Source organism: Bos grunniens, chromosome 24 (assembly GCF_055505025.1).
Source record: "Bos grunniens cultivar Pamir isolate PY7600 chromosome 24, Bosgru_T2T1.0, whole genome shotgun sequence".
Lineage (NCBI taxonomy): Eukaryota > Metazoa > Chordata > Mammalia > Artiodactyla > Bovidae > Bos > Bos grunniens.
In genome coordinates, this window is record NC_141188.1 from 54499755 (window position 1) to 54520337 (window position 20583).

The following is a 20583-nucleotide window of genomic DNA, read 5'->3' on the forward strand; positions in this document are numbered from 1 at the left end:
TATTAGAGCTTTATGGCACTCTTTCTAACCCTGTGGCTGCTTTTAAGTAGGATTCATGCACCCTTGACAGGTTGAAAATTAAATGTGCTTTATAGATAACTGCTTTAAAGGAATGGAAAGTGTGAGTGATGGGTGTCAAACAGTTTGTCTTTCACAGCATCAAATAAATAATGTTTTCTCAGCCTGTTCTTATTCGTGTCATGGTGGAATTCTTATCACCCAAAGCAGCATGCTTCCCGTCCTCCCCACTTTCTATTCCATATGAAAGCTTAATTATATTTTTTCATTGAGATATAATTCACATACCATAAATTCACCCTTGGAAAGTACACAACTCAGTGGTTTTTAGCATTTTCACAAGGTTCTACCACCATCACCACTATCTATTTCTAGAACATCTTCATTACTCCAAAGCAAAGCCCTGTACTATTAAGCAGTCTTTCTCCAATCACTTTTCCTCACGTCCACTGGCAAACACTCAGCTGCTTTTTGTCCCTATACACTTGCCTATTCTGGATATTTCACGTAAATTGTTGTTTAGTTGCTGAGTTGCATCCGACTCTTTTGCAACCCCACGGACTATAGCCCACCAGGCTCCTCTGTCCAGGGGATTTTCCAGGCAAGAATACCGGAGTGGGTTGCCATTTCCTTTGCTAGAAGATCTTCCCAACCCAGGGAATGAACCTGAGTCTCTTGCATTGGCAGGTAGACTTTACTAGTAAGTCGCCAGGGAAACCCACAACTTCACATAAGTAGAATCACACAACATGTGGCCTTTTGTGTCTGGCTGCTTTCACTTAGCATGACAACTTCTAGGTACATGAATTTTGTATCATGTATTAATATTTCCTTTCTTTTTATGACTGGATAGTATTCTATTGTATGAATATATCACATTTCTCCATCCATTCATCAGTTGATGGCTCTGGGGCTTCCCACTTGTGGCAATTTTGATTAGGTAGCTATGAATATTCCTCTGTAAGTTTCTGTGTGGACTTGGTTTCATTTATCGTGGGTAGATAATTTAGATCTTTCTTGTCATTTTTTCATTGCTTTTTTCCCCCCTAGCTTCAGGAATGCCCAGAACAATAGGAACTCTGAATCCTTAGCCAAGCGTGATATGCCATAGGCTGCCACATGTCCTTAAACTGATCTCCATTTGCCTGTCTTTCTCCAGAACCACCCATTGGCAAGATGCACCCCCCACACGGCAGCGTCACTCCTCAGAAGAACAGCAACCTGCTTGTGATCATCGTGGTCACCGTGGGCATCATCACAGTGCTGGTGGTGGTGGTGGTGGCCGTGATTTGCACCCGGCGTTCTTCAGCCCAGCAGAGAAAGTAGGTAACAGCTAACTGCCAGAGGAAAGTCACTGTTTGACCTGAATGCCATTTTTTTTTAATGTTTAATTTTTTGGCTGCCACTGGTCTTAGTTGCTACATGCAGGATCTTTACTTGCAGCATGTGGGATCTTAGTTCCCTGACCAGGGATCGAACATGTATCCCCTGCAATGGAAGCATGGAGTCCTAACCACTGGACTGCTAGGGAAGTCCTGAATGCCATCTTTTTGAGTTAGATTTTTTGATGTCTCTCTCTCTGTGCACGTTCATGACTCACCATGCATTCTTTATCTCCTCTCCTCACCTGGGCAAAAATCTTGCCTTTTGTCCATTCCAGGCTCATAAAAAAATGGGTGAGGAAAAAACTTGCAGACATAATAGCAGAATCCACCTGGACAAACACTTTGCACTTCTCTTTGATTTTACCTCTTTTTTTTAAATTTTGACTGCAATGGGTCTTCGTTGAGCGAGTTTCTCTCTGGTGGTAGTGTGCAGAAGCTCAGCAGTTGTGGCACATGGGCTCTCTACTTGTGGCACACGGGCTTCTCTAGTTGTGGAATGCCAGCTTAATTGCCCTGTGTGGCACGTGGGATCTTAGTTGGCCGACCAGGGCCCAAACCTGTGTCCCCTGCATTGGAAGGTGGGTTCCTGACTGCTGGGCTAGCAGGGAACGCCCTGATTTTAATCCCTGAGACCAGATTCTTACGTTCAAGTGAGAGTAGGTGTTCCTTAAGTAACGCTTAGAGAATGACTTTCACCATGTCCCTACTTATGACTCTCTCTACAATTATGGATGAAAGGTTGGAGATGTGTGTTCCTCTAAAAGTATTGATTTATCCCTTTTGACGTGGAGGTTCATAGGCATTTAGTCAGTGCCTGTCACGTGAATGACTGAGTGTAGAATAGTTACAAAGTCAGTATAGTTACAATGCTATGGTGTGTGTAGTTTGGAGGCAGCAGTTAGGATGGAAGCGAGATTCCAGAAATTCAGAATGATTCAGATTGCCTGGCTCTGGTTGACTTTCAGAAATTAAAAATTTTGAGGGTCTTAAAAAATATTTTCATATTATGCACCTCTAGGTAATAATAATATATATGAGAATGATACATCAAAGTACAAAGTTTGAAATGGAAAGGAGGTTTGATTCAGCTTATCGCCTCCCAGCAATACCCTCTAACCAGCATAGTAACCTTGTACCAGCCAGTTGTGAGAATCAGCAGTAATCTTCTGGTTATTTTATGCCTCTTTGTCTGCTGCTGCTGCTGCTAAGTCGCTTCAGTCATGTCCGACTCTGTGCGACCCCATAGACGCCAGCCCACCAGGCTCCCCCGTCCCTGGGATTCTCCAGGCAAGAACACTGGACTGGGCTGCCATTTCCTTCTCCAATGCATGAAAGTGAAAAGTGAAAGTGAAGTCACTCAGTCGTGTCCAACTCTTTGTGACCTCATGGACTGCAGCCTACCAGGCTCCTCTGCCTGTGGGATTTTCCAGGCAAGAGTACTGGAGTGGGGTGCCATTGCCTTCTCCCTTGCCTGTGTAGTACTTTTCAGATTCAGCCTAATATGGTTTTTCTCACCTGTGCTATTCTCACTGGATTGGCTATAATAGGCTCTTCCCTTCATTTTTGTTTGTTTTTGGCCTGAGGCATGGTGCTCTGCATGCCTGAGGCATGGGCTCACAGGTGGCTGGTGTGACAACTATATACAACATATATTGCTAGAGAAAGATTCTCTAGCAAATAATTTTCTGTCTTCCCTGGCAAATACCTCCGCTTTTCTCTCCTTTTAAAAAATCCTATGATCCTGTTTATTGATTTCTACTGTATTTTCTAGCATTTTTAAGTAAAAGTATTTAGTAACAATACACAGGAAGATTTCCATACTGTAGAAAGTAAAATAAAGATATAGAAGCAGTCATTGCATTTCATTTATTTAGATGGCAGGTCAAATTTTATATCCGGCTGCGTTCATTTGACTAGACTGTCTTGATGCTGATGATAGCTGGTGTGCTGATCCATTGTTCCCCAATAGGAAACCAGACAGAGTGAGATTTACAGAGTAGGTCTCCTGTGTAAGCTTTCAGGGAAGTCTTAAGGCTTCCCAGGTGGTTCAGATGGTAAAGAATCTGCCTGCGATGCGGGAGACCCAGATTCAGTCCCTGGGTTGGGATGATCCCCTGGAGAAGGGAAGGGCCACCCACTTCAGTGTTCTTGCCTGGAGAATTCCATGCACAGATGAGCCTGGTGGGCTACAGCCCATGGAGTCACAGAGAGTCAGACAAGATTGAGCAACTAACACACACAATCACACACTGAGCTTCTACAGTGCTGGGCACGTAGTAAGCCTCTGGGGGGAAATCACGGTGACTGAGTAAGTCATTGAACAAATCTTGGTCCAGCAATCCCAGGAAAGGGCTTTTGTAAACAAAGCACAGTGGAAAATCAAAGCCTCAGGTGTCTGAGGCAGGGCTCAGAAAGATTCACTGAAATGGACGCAAGGAGGGTGGTGGTTTCAGGCTTTACTTCATGCCAGTTTTAAAAACACGGAGGCATTCACTAAAACTAATTGAATGAACTGAATCCTCTGTAGCGTGGTATTTTGTCTTCATCATGGTCATCGCTGTGAGAAGAATATCTGAGAGTCTTACTGATTAGATGAACTGGATTCCTGAACCTATCTTGTTTCTCCGCAGAGAACGCTAGTCTTCTCCATATTACAAATATGGGATTTGATGCTATTTTGAGAAACTCTCAAATTGTCCGCACCCTAAGCACTTTGTTAGGAGCTTAAAGTTTTTTTTTAGGAAGAGAAGAGGCTGAACCCTGGAGTGGCTTGTTTATATTTTAATTTACTTTTTTGAATTAATTAATTAATTTGGCCGTATCAGGTCTTAGTTGCACGTCGGGGAATCTTTGTTGCGTCCTGCACGGGCTCAGGAGTTGCAGTACACGGGCTCCAGAGGACAGGGGCTCAGTAGTTGGTGCACACATTATTAGTTGTTCCAGATCATGTGGGATTGTTTTTTAAAAACTTAATTAACTTGTTTATCTATGGCTGCACTAGGGGCTTCGCTGGTGCCTGGGCTTACTCTAGCTGCGGACAGCGGGCTACAGTCTGGTTGCAGAGTGCAGGCTCTTCGATGTGGCTTCTCTTATTGCAGAGCATGGGGTCTAGGCACACAGGCTTCGGTAGTTGTAGCATGAGAGCTCAGTACTTGTGGCTCGAAGGCCCTAGAACACACAGGCTTCAGTAAGTTCAGCATGCGGACTCAGTAGCAGTGGAGCACAGCCTTAGTTGCTCTGTGACATGTGGAATCTTCCTGGACCAGGGATCAAACCCATATCTCCTGCATTGGCAGGCAGATTCTTATTCACTGTACCACCAGGGAGGCTGAGCATGTGGAATCTTAGTTTCCCAACCAGGGATCAAACCCCTGTCTTCTGCATTGCAAGGTAAATTCTTAGCCACTGGACCACCAGGGAAGTCCCTGACTTGTTTTTAAAATTAGGAAATGAATGAAAGAATAAATCACTCCATGAATGATTGAAAGTCTAAGGAAAGTTAATCTATGGTTCCTATGTTACTGTGCCTTAGGTTTTTCCTCACCCCATCTCCAAAGTCTCTTAATATTTACTTGGCATCTTGGTCTCTTTGTTTGTATGTGTTAACAAAGAAAAAAACACTTCTCCTTTAAGATATTTTTGAGTTTTAATTGAGCTTTTCTTGATTTTGTTGAGACCCTCTCCCCATACCACCACCATTGAACTTTGTAGAACAAATTATATAATGCAGATGAAAGCAAAATCAATTCTAATTTGAAACAGAAATAATGTCCATTACAGGCCTCTCAGAAATGGGAGTTTAAAGTGATTAATAAGGTGAAGTAGGAAACATCCATGGGCTTCTTCAATATTTCTTTATCTAGAACTGCTGGAGAATGTAAATTGTCTTTGTGTTTTATTGGAGGACTTGAATTATATCCAAATGGATTTGGAGCATATTTTTGTGTACTATCAGTAATACTTCATTCACGTTAGTGTCTACACATTTTGTTCTGTGATTTATATAATGATGAGGTAATGAGCTATCTTGTCTGACTCATATTCTAGTTGGTAAGGTTTTATGTTATAAAATAGCTAACAGAAGTTAGAACCCAAGTTTGAGTTCTGATTATACCACCTCTGTAATTAAGTTAATGGTATTTAATTAAACCTAAATGAAGACCTAATCTCTGTCCGTTTCCTCAAATAAAGTGAAAGTGAAAGTTACTCAGTCGTGTCCGACTCTTTGTGACCCCATGGACTATACAGTCCATGGAATTCTCCAGGCCATAATACTGCAGTGGGTACCTCTCCCTTCTAGGGAAGCCCTTCCTCAAAGAAGTGGGAATAAATACTTTCTATCAATTCTCTGGCAAATCCCATGAATGGAGGGGCCTAATAGGCTGCAGTCCATGGGGTCGCTGGGAGTCGGACACAACTGAACGACTTCACTTTCACTTTTCACTTTCATGAAGAGAAGGAGATGGCACTGGAGAAGGAAATAGCAACCCACTCCAGTGTTCTTACTTGGAGAATCCCAGGGACGGGGGAACCTGGTGGGCTGCTGTCTCTGGGGTCACACAGAGTCGGACATGACTGAAGCGACTTGGCAGTAGCAGCAGCATCAACTCTCTACCACCAAAATTCCGCATGGACTACTACTAAATTATAGAATCTCATGGTAGCATTTAGATTCAAATTCACATGAAATAAAAATAACTTTACATTTCTTTTTTGGTTACTAACTTAAAATTACACTACTTTGAAGAGACTTTCCTTGTACATCTTGAATTAGTGAGACTATAGTAGAATATCATAGTATGGAAATTTTATGTGTGTGTGTGTTTCCCTCAGTTTTTTTTTTAAAAATTATTTATTTTAATTGGAGGATACTATAATATTGTAATGGTTTTTGCCCTGTATCAACCTAGATGTCCATCAGCAGATAAATGGATAAGTAAGCTGTGGTGCATAATATACAATGGAATACTACTCAGCTATAAAAAGGAACATGTTCAAGTCAGTTCTAATGAAGTGGAAAATTTGTGTTTTCAGGCTTAAATTGATGGGGGATTTAAGAGCTTTTTAATGAAGTAATACTATTTCCCTGGCTAAAATGTAGAACATTTATTATAAGTTAGAATGTATCTGTAGATACTAAAGGCAAAATATTTGACAGAGCGACTATCCTGGAAATTCTGGACACATGACTACCACATGGACACATGGGTAGAGTTGTCTGAATACATTAAATTTAAATGTGTACTACAGTCTGGAGTAAAATGGGTGCCCAACCGATTTGGTTCTTACCCATTCACATCCCCAGCAGACCAATTAAAAATGAAGAAAGAAACTCTTCTTAGAGTTACAGATTATCTGCAAAGTTAGGAACAGATAGCAAATAAGGAGTCAGTAAAGAAACCTTGAAATATTTCCAAGTCAATAATGACAAATTTTTATTATTAACATCAAGTGATTACTATGCATAGTGTGTGATCTACAAAGTAACAAATCTGCTTACTGTTAACTCGAGACAAAAATGTTTCTGCAATTTCCCAGGGACTTCCTGGTGTTTTAACTGTATCTGTTACCATTTAGTCCTCTCTACTTTTCAGTTTTCTTATGTGCCATGCCCCAGCACATGCTCCTTGCTCCAGTGATGCAAAAGCCATGTCATTTTTTCATTCATTTTTTATTTTTATTTATTTTTTTATACATCATGAAATGATGATTACATGGGTTTAGTGAATATCCATCATCTCATATAGATATAAACTTAAATAAATAGAAATAAAATGTCCCTTTTATGAGAATTTTTATTTTTAATATAAATTTATTTATTTTAATCAGAGGCTAATTACTTTACAATATTGTATGGGTTTTGCTATACATCAACATGAATCTACCATGGGTGTACACATGTTCCCCATCCTGAACCTCCTCCCACCTCCCTCCCTGTACCATCCCTCTGGGTCATCCCAGTGCACCGGCCCCAAGCATCCTGCATCATGCATTGAACCTGGACGGGTGATTTGTTTCATATATATTATACATGTTTCAATGCCATTCTCCCAAATCATCCCACCCTCTCCCTCTCCCACAGTGTCCAAAAGACTGTTCTATACATCTGTGTCTCTTTTGCTGTCTCACATACAGGATTATCATTACCATCTTTCTAAATTCCATTTATATGCATTAGTATACTGTATTGGTGTTTTTCTTTCTGGCTTACGTCACTCTGTATAATAGGCTCCAGTTTCATTCACCTCATTAGAACTGATTCAAATGTATTCTTTTTAATGGCTGAGTAATACTCCATTGTGTATATGTACCACTGCTTTCTTATCCATTCATCTGCTGATGGACATCTAGGTTGCTTCCATGTCCGGGCTATTATAAACAGTGCTGCGATGAACATTGGGGTACACGTGTCTCTTTCAATTCTGGTTTCCTCAGTATGTATGCCCAGCAGTGGTATTGCTGGTTCATAAGGCAGTTCTATTTCCAGTTTTTTAAGGAATCTCCACACTGTTCTCCATAGTGGCTGTACTAGTTTGCATTCCCACCAACAGTGTAAGAGGGTTCCCTTTTCTCCACACCCTCTCCAGCATTTATTGCTTGTAGACTTTTGGATCGCAGCCATTCTGACTGGTGTGAAATGGTACCTCATAGTGGTTTTGATTTGCATTTCTCTGATAATGAGTGATGTTGAGCATCTTTTCATGTGTTTGTTAGCCATCTGTATGTCTTCTTTGGAGAAATGTCTATTTACTTCCTTGGCCCATTTTTTGATTGGGTCATTTATTTTTCTGTAATTGATCTGTAGGAGTTGCTTGTATATTTTTGAGATTAGTTGTTTGTCAGTTACTTCATTTGCTATTATCTTCTCCCATTCTGAAGGCTGTCTTTTCACCTTACTTAGAGTTTCCTTTGTGGTGCAGAAGCTTTTAATTTTAATTAGGTCCCATTTGTTTATTTTTGCTTTTATTTCCAATATTCTGGGAGGTGGGTCATAGAGGATCCTGCTGTGATTTATGTCAGAGAGTGTTTTGCCTATGTTCTCCTCTAGGAGTTTTATAGTTTCTGGTCTTACGTTTAGATCTTTAATCCATTTTGAGTTTACTTTTGTGTATGGTGTTAGAAAATGTTCTAGTTTCATTCTTTTACAAGTGGTTGACCAGTTTTCCCAGCACCACTTATTAAAGAGATTGTCTTTTCTCTGTTGTATATTCTTGCCTCCTTTGTCAAAGATAAGGTGTCCATATGTGCATGGATTTATCTCTGGGCTTTCTATTTTGTTCCATTGATCTATATTTCTGTCTTTGTTCCAGTACCATACTCTCTTGATGACTGTGGCTTTGTAGTAGAGCCTGAAGTCAGGCAGGTTGATTCCTCCAGTTCCATTCTTCTTTCTCAAAATTGCTTTGGCTATTCGAGGTTTTTTGTATTTTCATACAAATTGTGAAATTATTTGTTCTAGCTTTGTGAAAAATACCATTGGTAGCTTGATAGAGATTGCATTGAATCTATAGATTGCTTTGGGTATTATACTCATTTTCACTATATTGATTCTTCCAATCCATGAACATGGTATATTTCTCCATCTATTAGTGTCCTCTTTGATTTTTTTCACCAGTGTTTTATAGTTTTCTATATATAGGTCTTTAGTTTCTTTAGGTAGATATATTCCTAAGTATTTTATTCTTTTTGTTGCAATGGTGAATGGAATTGTTTCCTTAATTTCTCTTTCTGTTTTCTCATTATTAGTGTATAGGAATGCAAGGGATCTCTGTGTGTTGATTTTATATCCTGCAACTTTACTATATTCATTGATTAGTTCTAGTAATTTTCTGGTGGAGTCTTTAGGGTTTTCTATGAGGAGGATCATGTCGTCTGCAAACAGAGAGAGTTTTACTTCTTCTTTTCCAATTTGGATTCCTTTTATTTCTTTTTCTGCTCTGATTGCTGTGGCCAAAACTTCCAAAACTATGTTGAATAGTAGTGGTGAAAGTGAGCACCCTTGTCTTGTTCCTGACTTTAGGGGAAGTGCTTTCAATTTTTCACCATTGAGGATAATGCTTGCTGTGGGTTCATTATATATAGCTTTTATTATGTTGAGGTATGTTCCTTCTATTCCTGCTTTCTGGAGAGTTTTTATCATAAATGGATGTTGAATTTTGTCAAAGGCTTTCTCTGCATCTATTGAGATAATCGTATGGCTTTTATTTTTCAATTTGTTAATGTGGTGTATTACATTGATTGATTTGTGGATATTGAAGAATCCTTGCATCCCTGGGATAAAGCCCACTTGGTCATGGTGTATGATCTTTTTAATGTGTCGTTGGATTCAGATTGCTAGAATTCTGTTAAGGGTTTTTGCATCTATGTTCATCAGTGATATTGGCCTGCAGTTTTCTTTTTTTGTGGCATCTTTGTAAGGTTTTGGTATTAGAGTGATGGTGGCCTCATAGAATGAGTTTGGAAGTTTACCTTCCTCTGCAATTTTCTGAAAGAGTTTGAGTAGGATAGGTGTTAGCTCTTCTCTAAATTTTTGATAGAATTCAGCTGTGAAGCCATCTGGACCTGGGCTTTTGTTTGCTGGAAGATTTCTTATTACAGTTTCAATTTCTGTGCTTGTGATAAGTCTGTTAAGATTTTCTATTTCTTCCTGGTTCAGTTTTGGAAAGTTGTACTTTTCTAAGAATTTGTCCATTTCTTCCACGTTGTCCATTTTATTGGCATATAATTGCTGATAGTAGTCTCTTATGATCCTTTGTATTTCTGTGTTGTCTGTTGTGATCTCTCCATTTTCACTCCCACTATCTCTTTGATCTTCACATTTCTAGTCCTTAGTACATTTCTTGGCACATTTACCATCCACAAATGTTCACTGAATAAACAAAGGGATACATGTTGTGAAACAATGGATGATGTTGGAGAAGGGAAGTAAAGAGAGTTTTTGCTCATGTATCAGTGGAGGAAAACAATTCACACACAGGGAGCATCTGGTCAGCTCAGTTAGACTGACAGTGATCAATGCAAGTTGAGTGGTGTTGAGAAATATGAGGGGGTGTGATTTAGCTATTTTAAGATTATACTGACCTAAATTGGTCAGGAGGGTTTCCTGAAGAAGACAGGCTTGAAGGGATCTTAAGTAGTTTGTAAGTCAATAGGACTGTGAAGGCGTTGTGGGCAGAAGATTGGATGGATGGATGGATGGATGGATGAGTACTAGTTATCTACATAGATAGAGAAATCCATAGATAGGAGAAATAAGTCCTCATCAGAATTTGATCATGCTGTGGAAGCTTTGCCACAGTATGACAAAGAGCAGGTAGAGCCTTGAAGATTCCTTGTTCTGCCTTTATTCAAGAACACGTGGATGGGAAGAGACCCTGCAGCTATTTTTGGAAGCCAAGATTACTGGTACCTAGAAAAAAAGGTGTGTGTGTGTTGGGGCAGGAAGGATAGCATAACATATTCTACATCTGGGCTTCCGCAGTGGCTCAGCAGTAAAAGATGCTCCTGCGGTGCAGGAGACATGGGTTCAATCCCTGGGTCGGGAAGATCCCCTGGAGGAGGGCATGGTAACCCACTCCAGCATTCTTGCCTGGAGAATGCCATAGCCAGAGGAGCCTTGCGGGCTACCGCACACTATCACAAAGAGTCAGACATGACTGAAGTGACTGAGCATACACGAGCACGCATGCATTCTGCATCTAATATTAAAACCTAGCTTTATACTAAACTAAGAAAATCTGATTTTCTTTCACTAAAGACAGTGCTTCTCAGTTTTGGTGCGTCAGATTTCCCTCAAGGGCTGTTAAAACACAGCCTGCTGAGTCTCAACACCATTTGCAAGTTTCTGATGGGGCAGGACCTGCGAATGTGCATTTCTGACAACTTCCAAGGTAATGCCAGTTCTGCTGGTCCAAGGACCAGACTTCGGGAACCATTGCACTGGGTTCATCTCCATACAGGATTCCAGTGGTGAGGTAGAGGAACTGGGGACAAAAACAGGCAGCAGTTATTTAGTCAGGGAACCAGCAGATAGACAAAAGGTTCACGTGACAGTTCTTCCTACAGGTTTTAGGACAAACTCCACACAGTTTAGTTATGAGCAGATGCCAGTTTTATTATAGCCCTGCTACATGGACCACTGGGTTACTACCAGCAGGGGAGGGGGGCATCTCCAAGGCCAGAGATTTCTCTCTTGAGAAGAGACATTATAGAAAAACAAAAGAGGTTAGATGGTCTGTCAGAACATATACAAAAAAGAAATAAAGTCTGCTTAGAAATCTTTAGATTGTTGATAACTGTCAGCTGAGTGGATGAGCAGCTACTTGGAAGTGGGCCGTGATCTGATTAAAATCCATCAGAAAAATACTTATGCATTTTATCAGGAACAATAATTTGTTTCCAAGTGGAGGTTATAAGTCATAACATACTAAAAAGGTTCTGCCTTGAACAAATTTAGAACTTTTTTTTAAGTAGGATATGCCTGGAGATGCTTGGTACTGAAGTCATGGGGACTGGTAAATGAATGAATGAATTAGGCATGAATGTAAGCAAGGGAGCCAGAATTCATCATTTCCTTCCAGTTTCATGAATTATTTTACAAACATCTTTACCACAAGCTATTTAAATATTGAGTTATCACGGACATTCTGATGATTTTGTCCTAGGTTTGGGAACTGGTGTGCCTCTGTGAAGTCATATGGGCACCAGGGTTTAACTTATTTAGCATTGTGATATGTTAGAAAGATACTTGGGTGAAATCTCCAAGTTTGAAAATGACATGAGTTTCTTCTAAATGACCAGAGATGGATTACACAAAGAGTTATGTGTGAACTGCAAACTCGTTTCCTGTGGGTCAGTGAAGTGTACGGAAATGAATTCAGGGAATAAATGGTTAGCAAGAGAGTTATTATCTTAAACACAAGAAAATGATCTAGGGGCTATTATAGACCATTGTCTAGAGTCAGTGTGAGGCTGCTGCCAGGAAATCAGCACATTTTAGATACTTGTTGGGAAAACATTAGAGCAGAAAACCCTACACATTTTTTCCCACTAAATAAATATGAAGTCTGGATTTCTTTCTTTATATCCTCATCAGCCTAGTTGAGGAAAGACAAAAAACATTGAGAAATATGAACAAATCATAGAACTAACATGTACTAATGGCCTAATGTGTACAAAGCATCTTATCCAGCAATTGGGGAACCAAAGTTGTTCTCAGTGGCCTGGAATAGGTTACAGAGTCTCCACTGAGAGTAGTTTGTTTGAACCATTTAGCTAACAAGAAAGCAGTTATGCTCGTAAGCCATCCATTTCACGTGAGAAAACTGAGAAAGAGGTACTTCTCTGGGCTTCTGCCAAAGGTTAGCTTTTAACTGTCTGAATTCTGCCTTATGAAGCAATGTTATTATTTTAAGAGAAACAGAAGCTACAAGCAGAGATTTAAAAATTTATAAAACTATAGAGCAGAGGTTGAAAACCATTTCTTAAAAGGGCCCAGGAGTAAATATTTTAGCCTTTGTGGGCCATATGGTATTTGTTGTAACTCTTCAACAATGCAATGTGAATGAATGAGCTTGGCCGGTTTCCAATAAAACTTTATTTACAAAAACAGGCACTGCAGGCTTCTGCTGCCGGCCAGAGAAGATGCTGAGTTCGGTATGGTGGTGGCTGTGTCGCCTCCTGCTGGGGTTGCTGGAGGCCCTGAGCCCCAGCCCTGGGGAGCCCGCCGAGTAGAGCCAGGTGAACGCGGTGCTGCGTGGGCAGAACCTGGTGTTGCTGGGAGCCATTTTCTACCTTCTGCTGGTGACCGTGATCCTTATGGCATTTTGTGTCTACAAATCCATCTGGCGCCAGGGATAGATAAACAAAGAAGTCCTTCCATGAGCGTTTGGAAACAGAATAAATTGAGCTGCACAGGGGTCAGTGGAGAAGTTGAAATCAGAACTCTCCTGCTTGGAAATAATCTTTGGATAGTTGGTAAATTCTGAATGATTTAGGAAAAAAAAAAAAGTCTAGCTGCTATCTCATCCTAATGCTGGAATGCAAGCATTGGGCCATTGATTCTCCTTCTCATTGTTTCTTTTTTTACTTTCCTGGTAAGGGCTTTCCAGGTTACACTGGTGGTAAAGAACCTGCCTGCCAATGCAGGAGACATAAGAGACGTGGGTTCGATCCCTGGGTCAGGAAGATCCTCTGCAGGAGATCATGGCAACCCACTCCAATATTCTTTCCTGGAGAATCCCATGGAGTCTGGCGGGCTAGTACATAGGGTCACAAAGAGTCAGACATGACTGAAGCGACTTAGCACATACTTGTTTAAAGTAAGACCTGAAGCTCCAGGGTTCAATGTGAAGATGGAGTGCTTAAGAGAAAGAAAATATCACTTTGTGAGTGATGTAAAAACCACACTGGAAAGGACTAATCATTAACGTTTGAAAATATTAAGAAGGGAAAGACCTAATACCCTCATTCCCTACTTTACAACCAACTGGTCACAGTGGGTTAAGAATCACAGGTGTTTGTAGTTATCCTGAGTTGGCCAAAATGCTCCATTTGCAAAGCAGCATCAGCTATGGGTAAGGTAGGCTGCCACTCCTCTTGCCTCATGGAGCTCTGCACTCAGACGCCCTCTCTGAAGTTGAGATCACACAGGTGGGCCTCTGGCCAGGGGCACTCTTGGGCTGGGAGGCTCCCTGGGGGAGAAGGGGACTGGAAGTGTTAGACTAGAAGTGTTAGCAGTTGGCCTGTCTGAAAAAGAACATGTCCCATTTGAACACGTTCATCTCCTTGCCCTACACCAAAATCTTCCCAGCCCATAGCCTGGAAGCCAGAGCAGTTTCTATGATTTGGAAAGAGAGTCTCCCCAGGAGCTCTTTTCAGCCCTTGGTGGGGAGGGCACAACAGAAGTGCGTATTCCACATAGGAGGCAGAGTGGTGGTGTGTGTGTGTTTACACAAACTTAATTCCAGCTTTGAAAATGCTGCTTTTCTTTGCACCGTTGGTGCACTGGAGTTTTCCTCCACAGAAATGATACTTTTGTACTTACAGTATTTTTTATATTTTAAAGGTGCTAGGTTTAACTTTGTTAAAAAATTAAAATGCTTACCTTGTTTGTGCTCCCTTTAAGCACAGCACTGTTTTTTGTTTTTTTGTTTTTTTAAACAACCTGCCCTTAATGTGAAATAACTGATGCGGGATACTGTAACTATTTGCCTAAGGATTTTGTTTGTAACTATCATGGAGCCACCAAATCATTCATTGTTTTGTGCTTTTGAGCAAGATGCCAATTAAGACAAAAGTAAAATCTTAAAAAAAAAAAAAAAGAAAAAACTACAAGAAAAAATACACAAAAGTAAACAGTGGAGGATGTGGCCTTCAGGTCATAATTTACTGACCCCCTGCCCTGCTGCTGCTGCTAAGTCGCTTCAGTCTTGTCTGACTCCATGCGACCCCTAGACGCCAGCCCACCAGGCTCCCCCGTCCCTGGGATTCTCCAGGCAAGAATACTGGAGTGGGTTGCCATTTCATTCTCCAATGCATGAAAGTAAAAAGTGAAAGTGAAGTCGCTTAGTCCTGTCCAACTCTTAACTACCCCATGGACTGCAGCCCACCAGGCTCCTCCGCCCATGGGATATTTCCAGGCAAGAGTACTGGAGTGGGGTGCCATTGCCTTCTCCAGACGCCCTGCTCTAGAGATTGGCTAACATAAGCATCGGGCTCTTGACTCAGTCTGCAGGGAACATTGCAATCTCAATGGCCCCAAGAGGAGACTGCTGCTGAAAAACAAATTAAGGATTGCTAAATGCTTACTGAAGAAAATAAGAGATGTTTACAGCACACTTCCAAATGGCTTCTTCTTTTGTCAAAGGATCGGTCTTAAAAAAAAAAAGATGGGTCTTATTGTGTTCGAATCCAGACACTTAGTGACTCCAAGAAGAAAGCATTTTATTCTCCCGAGAATGTGTTTCTGCAGCCTTTTTGTCTTCAAAGGGCCACCTCCCCAGTTGCACAGGAAATTGGACAGCTGAGGTACACACTTTCTTCTAAGCCCCAATCTTGGCTGTTGGCACAAATCCTGGCCTTTTCATTTCCATTTGCCCTTTGGAAGCAACGCTGTCATTTATCTGCTAGACAGATGTTGCCGTGGGGTACCTTATGCCTGGCTCCAAAGAACAGCATATGGCTCCGTCTAACCCACCGTCACCTCGCGCTGAAGCCCGCAGTGGGGATGCTGGCGTGAAGCGCTCCCTGGCAGGCCGCTGGGCCCTGGGGAGGCCGCGCCACGTCTCCGGAAGGCAGCGAAGCTCCAGGGAAGGAGAGGAAAGGCAGCCAGGCCGAGGCTGCCAGCGCCTGGATTTCACGGGGTTCCTCCTGGGAGCGCTTTTGTCTCCTCTCTCTCGCTTCTAACTTGAATTGACTAAGAAACAAAAAAGAGAGAGAGAGAGGAAAAGCCATCGAATAAAGGTACTCACATCTGCCTCCTGATTTTGTTCCATAGGAAACGGGCCACCCACAGTGTTGGCAAAAGAAAGGGCAGCCAGAAGGACCTCCGGCCCCCGGACCTGTGGATCCATCATGAAGAAATGGAGATGAAAAATATCGAGAAGCCACCAGGCACCGACCCGACGGCGAGAGACTCCCCCATCCAGAGCTGCCAAGACCTCACGCCCGTCAGCCACAGTCAGTCAGAGACGCAGCTGGGGAGCAAAAGCACCTCCCATTCAGGTAACTGACCTCATTGGTGGCAGGAAAAACATCCCACGCTGACCCCTGCCCAGAGGAGCTCTTGATGCCCTCTTTGTGTGTGCGAGCCTGTGGTGAAATCATGGCTTTTATTTATTGATACTTGGTAACTTACATATGTATGTTATATATAACACGATTTTTTATATCCACACAGTATATTTGAAGGGCTTCCCCAGTGGCTCAGCAGTAAAGAATCTGTCTGCCAGTATAGGAGCCACATGCCGTTCAATCCCTAAGTCAGGAAGGTCCCCTGCAGGAGGGCATGGCAACCCACTCCAGTCTTCTTGCCTGGAGAATCCCATGGACAGAGGAGCCTGGAGGGCTACAGTCCATGGAGTCGCAAAGAGTCGGACATGACTGAAGCAACTTAGCATGCACACACGCATTATATTTAAAACATAATAAAGGAATTATGGGGCTTCCCAGGTGGCTCAGATGGTAAAGAATCTGCCTGCAATGCGGGAGACCTGGGTTTGATCCCTTGGTCGGAAAGATACCCTGGAGGAGGTCATGGCAACCCACTCCAGTATTCTTGCCCAGAGAATCCCATAGACAGAGGAGCCTGGAAGGCTACAGTCCATGGAGTCTCAAAAGAAGTCGGACATGACTGAGCGACTAGGCATGACTGAGCGACTAGGCACACATAGGAATAATTATCACCACAACTGGACACATTAAATGGTCATCTTTACAGAAATATATTCTGCAAATTGTACATATCCTAGAGAATGGTACAATAAAAAAGCAGCAACAGTGAAACAAAATATAAGTAAAATTAGCAGGTTATTGATAAATACCTCTTAGCTCAAGGAATTTTTCCAAGTTAATCTGAAGTACAGATTACTTCAGATTAATCTGAAGTAATTACTTAATAATTAATTAAATAAGTAATTAAATTAATTAATCTGAAGTAATTAATTAAATTACTAAGTAATACCATCCCAAATGGGAGAAGGCAATGGCAACCCACTCCAGTACTCTTGCCTAGAAAATCCCTCCCTAGAGGAGCCTGGTAGGCTGCAGTCCATGGGGTCATGAAGAGTTGGACACAACTGAGCGACTGCACTTTCATTTTACACTTTCATGCATTGGAGAAGGAAATGCCAACCCACTCCACTGTTTTTGCCCATAGAATCCCAGGGACGGCGGAGCCTGGTGGGCTGCTGTCTATGGGGTTGCACAGAGTCAGACACAACTGAAGCGACTTAGCAGCAGCAGCAGCACCATCACAAATTGTCTCCCACTTTTGTGGATGTATATACTTGCCAGTCATTCTCGGGTCATTTACCAATAGTTAAAGAAGAGATGGCAAGAATATACAGAAGAACTGTACAAAAAAGATCTTCACGACCCAGATAACCACGATGGTGTGATCACTGACCTAGAGCCAGACATCCTGGAATGTGAAGTCAAGTGGGCCTTAGCAAGCATCACTATGAACAAAGCTAGTGGAGGTGATGGAGTTCCAGTTGAGCTGTTTCAAATCCTGAAAGATGATGCTGTGAAAGTGCTGCACTCAATATGCCAGCAAATTTGGAAAACTCAGCAGTGGCCACAGGACTGGAAAAGGTCAGTTTTCATTCCAATCCCAAAGAAAAGCAATGCCAAAGAATGCTCAAACTACCGCACAATTGCACTCATCTCACACGCTAGTAAAGTAATGCTCAAAATTCTCCAAGCCAGGCTTCAGCAATATGTGACCCGTGAACTTCCTGATGTTCAAGCTGGTTTTAGAAAAGGCAGAGGAACCAGAGATCAAATTGCCAACATCTGCTGGATCATGGAACAAGCAAGAGAGTTCCAGAAAACCATCTATTTCTGCTTTATTGACTATGCCAAAGCCTTTGGCTGTGTGGATCACAATAAACTGTGGAAAATTCTGAAAGAGATGGGAATACCAGACCACCTGATCTTCCTCTTGAGAAATTTGTATGCAGGTCAGGAAGCAACAGTTAGAACTGGACATGGAACAACAGACTGGTTCCAAATAGGAAAAGGAGTTCGTCAAGACTGTATATTGTCACCCTGCTTATTTAACTTATATGAAGAGTACATCATGAGAAACGCTGGACTAGAAGAAGCACAAGCTGGAATCAAGATTGCCAGGAGAAATATCAATCACCTCAGATATGCAGATGACACCACCCTTATGGCAGAAAGTGAAGAGGAACTCAAAAGCCTCTTGATGAAAGTGAAAGTGGAGAGTGAAAAAGTTGGCTTAAAGCTCAACATTCAGAAAACAAAGATCATGGCATCTGGTCCCATCACTTCATGGGAAATAGATGGGGAAACAGTGGAAACAGTGTCAGACTTTATTTTGGGGGGCTCCAAAATCACTGCAGATGGTGACTGCAGCCACGAAATTAAAAGATACTTACTCCTTGGAAGGAAAGTTATGACCAACCTAGATAGCATATTCAAAAGCAGAGACATCACTTTGCCAACAAAGGTTCGTCTAGTCAAGGCTATGGTTTTTCCTGTGGTCATGTATGGATGTGAGAGTTGGACTGTGAAGAAGGCTGAACACTGAAGAATTGATGCTTTTGAACTGTGATATTGGAGAAGACTCTTGAGAGTCCCTTGGACTGCAAGGAGATCCAACTAGTCCATTCTGAAGGAGATCAGCCCTGGGATTTCTTTGGAAGGAATGATGCTAAAGCTGAAACTCCAGTACTTTGGCCACCTCATGCAAAGAGTTGACTCATTGGAAAAGACTCTGATGCTGGGAGGGATTGGGGGCAGGAGGAGAAGGGGACGACAGAGGATGAGATGGCTGGATGGCATCACCGACTCGATGGACATGAGTTTGAGTGAACTCCAGGAGATGGTGATGGACAGGGAGGCCTGGCGTGCTGCAATTCATGTGGTCGCAAAGAGTCGGACACGACTGAGCAACTGAACTGAACTGAACTGAAAGTAATCTGATGTAAATTTGGTTAATTAACTGGGTTTACTTTCTATTCTATCGTCTCGTCAACTGCCTTATATAATTGTGATGCTTCTTAAAACTTCTAAGAGACAGGAGGCAATCCAGTTAGGACATATCGAAATGTGGAGGCTAAATGAACCAATTGGATTTTGTTACATCTTGAACAGAAGTTTTGTCAAGACAAAATTTGAAGCCATTTGTACATATTTTACTTCCCTGTGTCTTTGAAAAGTTGATTTTAAATTTTCTGTCAATCCCTTGCTTTAAAAAAAGTCACTTCAGGGACACTTGAAGTATGAAAACATCAACTATTCTGTTACTTTGCCTTGATTACCATGGAGATCGACTGTCATCCCCACACAATCATGTTATGTGATCACTCAGTTCAGTTCAGTCACTCAGTCGTGTCTGACTCTGTGACCCCATGGACTGCAGCACGCCAGGCTTCCCTGTCCATCACCAACTCCCGGAGCTTGCTCAAACTCACTAGCCTAGTCAAATGGAGTCTCCCTGAAGGCTCTGTTGGTGTACAAAGTGATCTAAAGAAAAAAAAAAAAAAAAGCCTGCTGTTTAATGATTTGGTGGAGAACAATCCATGTCCAGGAATAACTGAGAAATAAACAGAAAATGGTTGATAGGATGTTTCACTTTCTGTGGGCTCTTATAGTTTCAAAATGCTTATGGGAAGTTGCATAATCAACCCAATACTCTCATCAAGAAATTGCTTGGTCAATTCATTGGGTAGATTCAGAATCAGTAGCTGGTTTTATTTTGGTTTGGTTTTTTTGAGTAGGAAATTAGAAGTGTATTATACCACTGCCAAATATACTAATAATCCAAATAGACTTTGGAAAACACAACTGTATGAGTAATCCTTATGAATCAGTTGTCTATGGAAATAATTAGATTCAATAAAAAAATGCTCAATCACTTATTCATTTATCTGGATTATTTTTATCCAGACAATTTAGCTTTTTTTTTCTTTTTAACAAATTTTATTGGAGTATAGTTGCTCTGCAATGTTGTTATTTTCCATTGTATAGCCAAGTGAATCAACTATCTGTATACACATATCTCCTTCCTTTTGGACTTCCTTCCCATTTAGGTCACATTGAGCACTGAATAGAGTTCCCTATGCTATACAGTAGGTTCTCGTTAGTTGTCTATTTTATACATTGTATCAACAGTGTGTGTATATATATATACATATACATGTACATCAACCCCAGTCTCCCAATACATCCCATACCCCCGCTTTCTCCTTGGTAGCCATATGTTTGTTCTCTATGTCCGTGTCTCTGTTTCTACTTTGTAAATAACATTATCTATACCAAAGTTTTCAAATTCCACATACATGCATTAATCTGCCATATTGTTTTTCTCTTTCTGACATAACCTCACTCTATATGCCATTCTTTAGGTCCATCCACATCTCTACAAATGACCCAATTTTGTTCCTTTTTATGGCTGAGTCATACTCCATTTTATATATGTGCTACATTCTCT

The 20583-nt window shown here is 41.5% G+C and overlaps 1 protein-coding gene and 1 long non-coding RNA gene across 6 annotated transcripts in view; both read left to right on the forward strand.

The window, feature by feature from the left end:
* DCC (DCC netrin 1 receptor) overlaps positions 1 to 20583 on the forward strand; it is an 845500-nt gene that overhangs the window by 734217 nt on the left and 90700 nt on the right. For all 5 annotated transcript variants that reach the window (XM_086372410.1, XM_086372411.1, XM_086372412.1 and 2 more), the window contains exons 22-23: positions 1178 to 1340; positions 15901 to 16127. In XM_086372410.1, the coding sequence (XP_086228536.1) occupies positions 1178 to 1340; positions 15901 to 16127 (390 nt within the window). The remainder of the gene's footprint in view (positions 1 to 1177; positions 1341 to 15900; positions 16128 to 20583) is intronic.
* On the forward strand, positions 12987 to 14952 carry LOC147346298 (uncharacterized). Its single transcript, XR_015153509.1, has one exon. It is a non-coding gene; the product is annotated as an uncharacterized LOC147346298 (long non-coding RNA).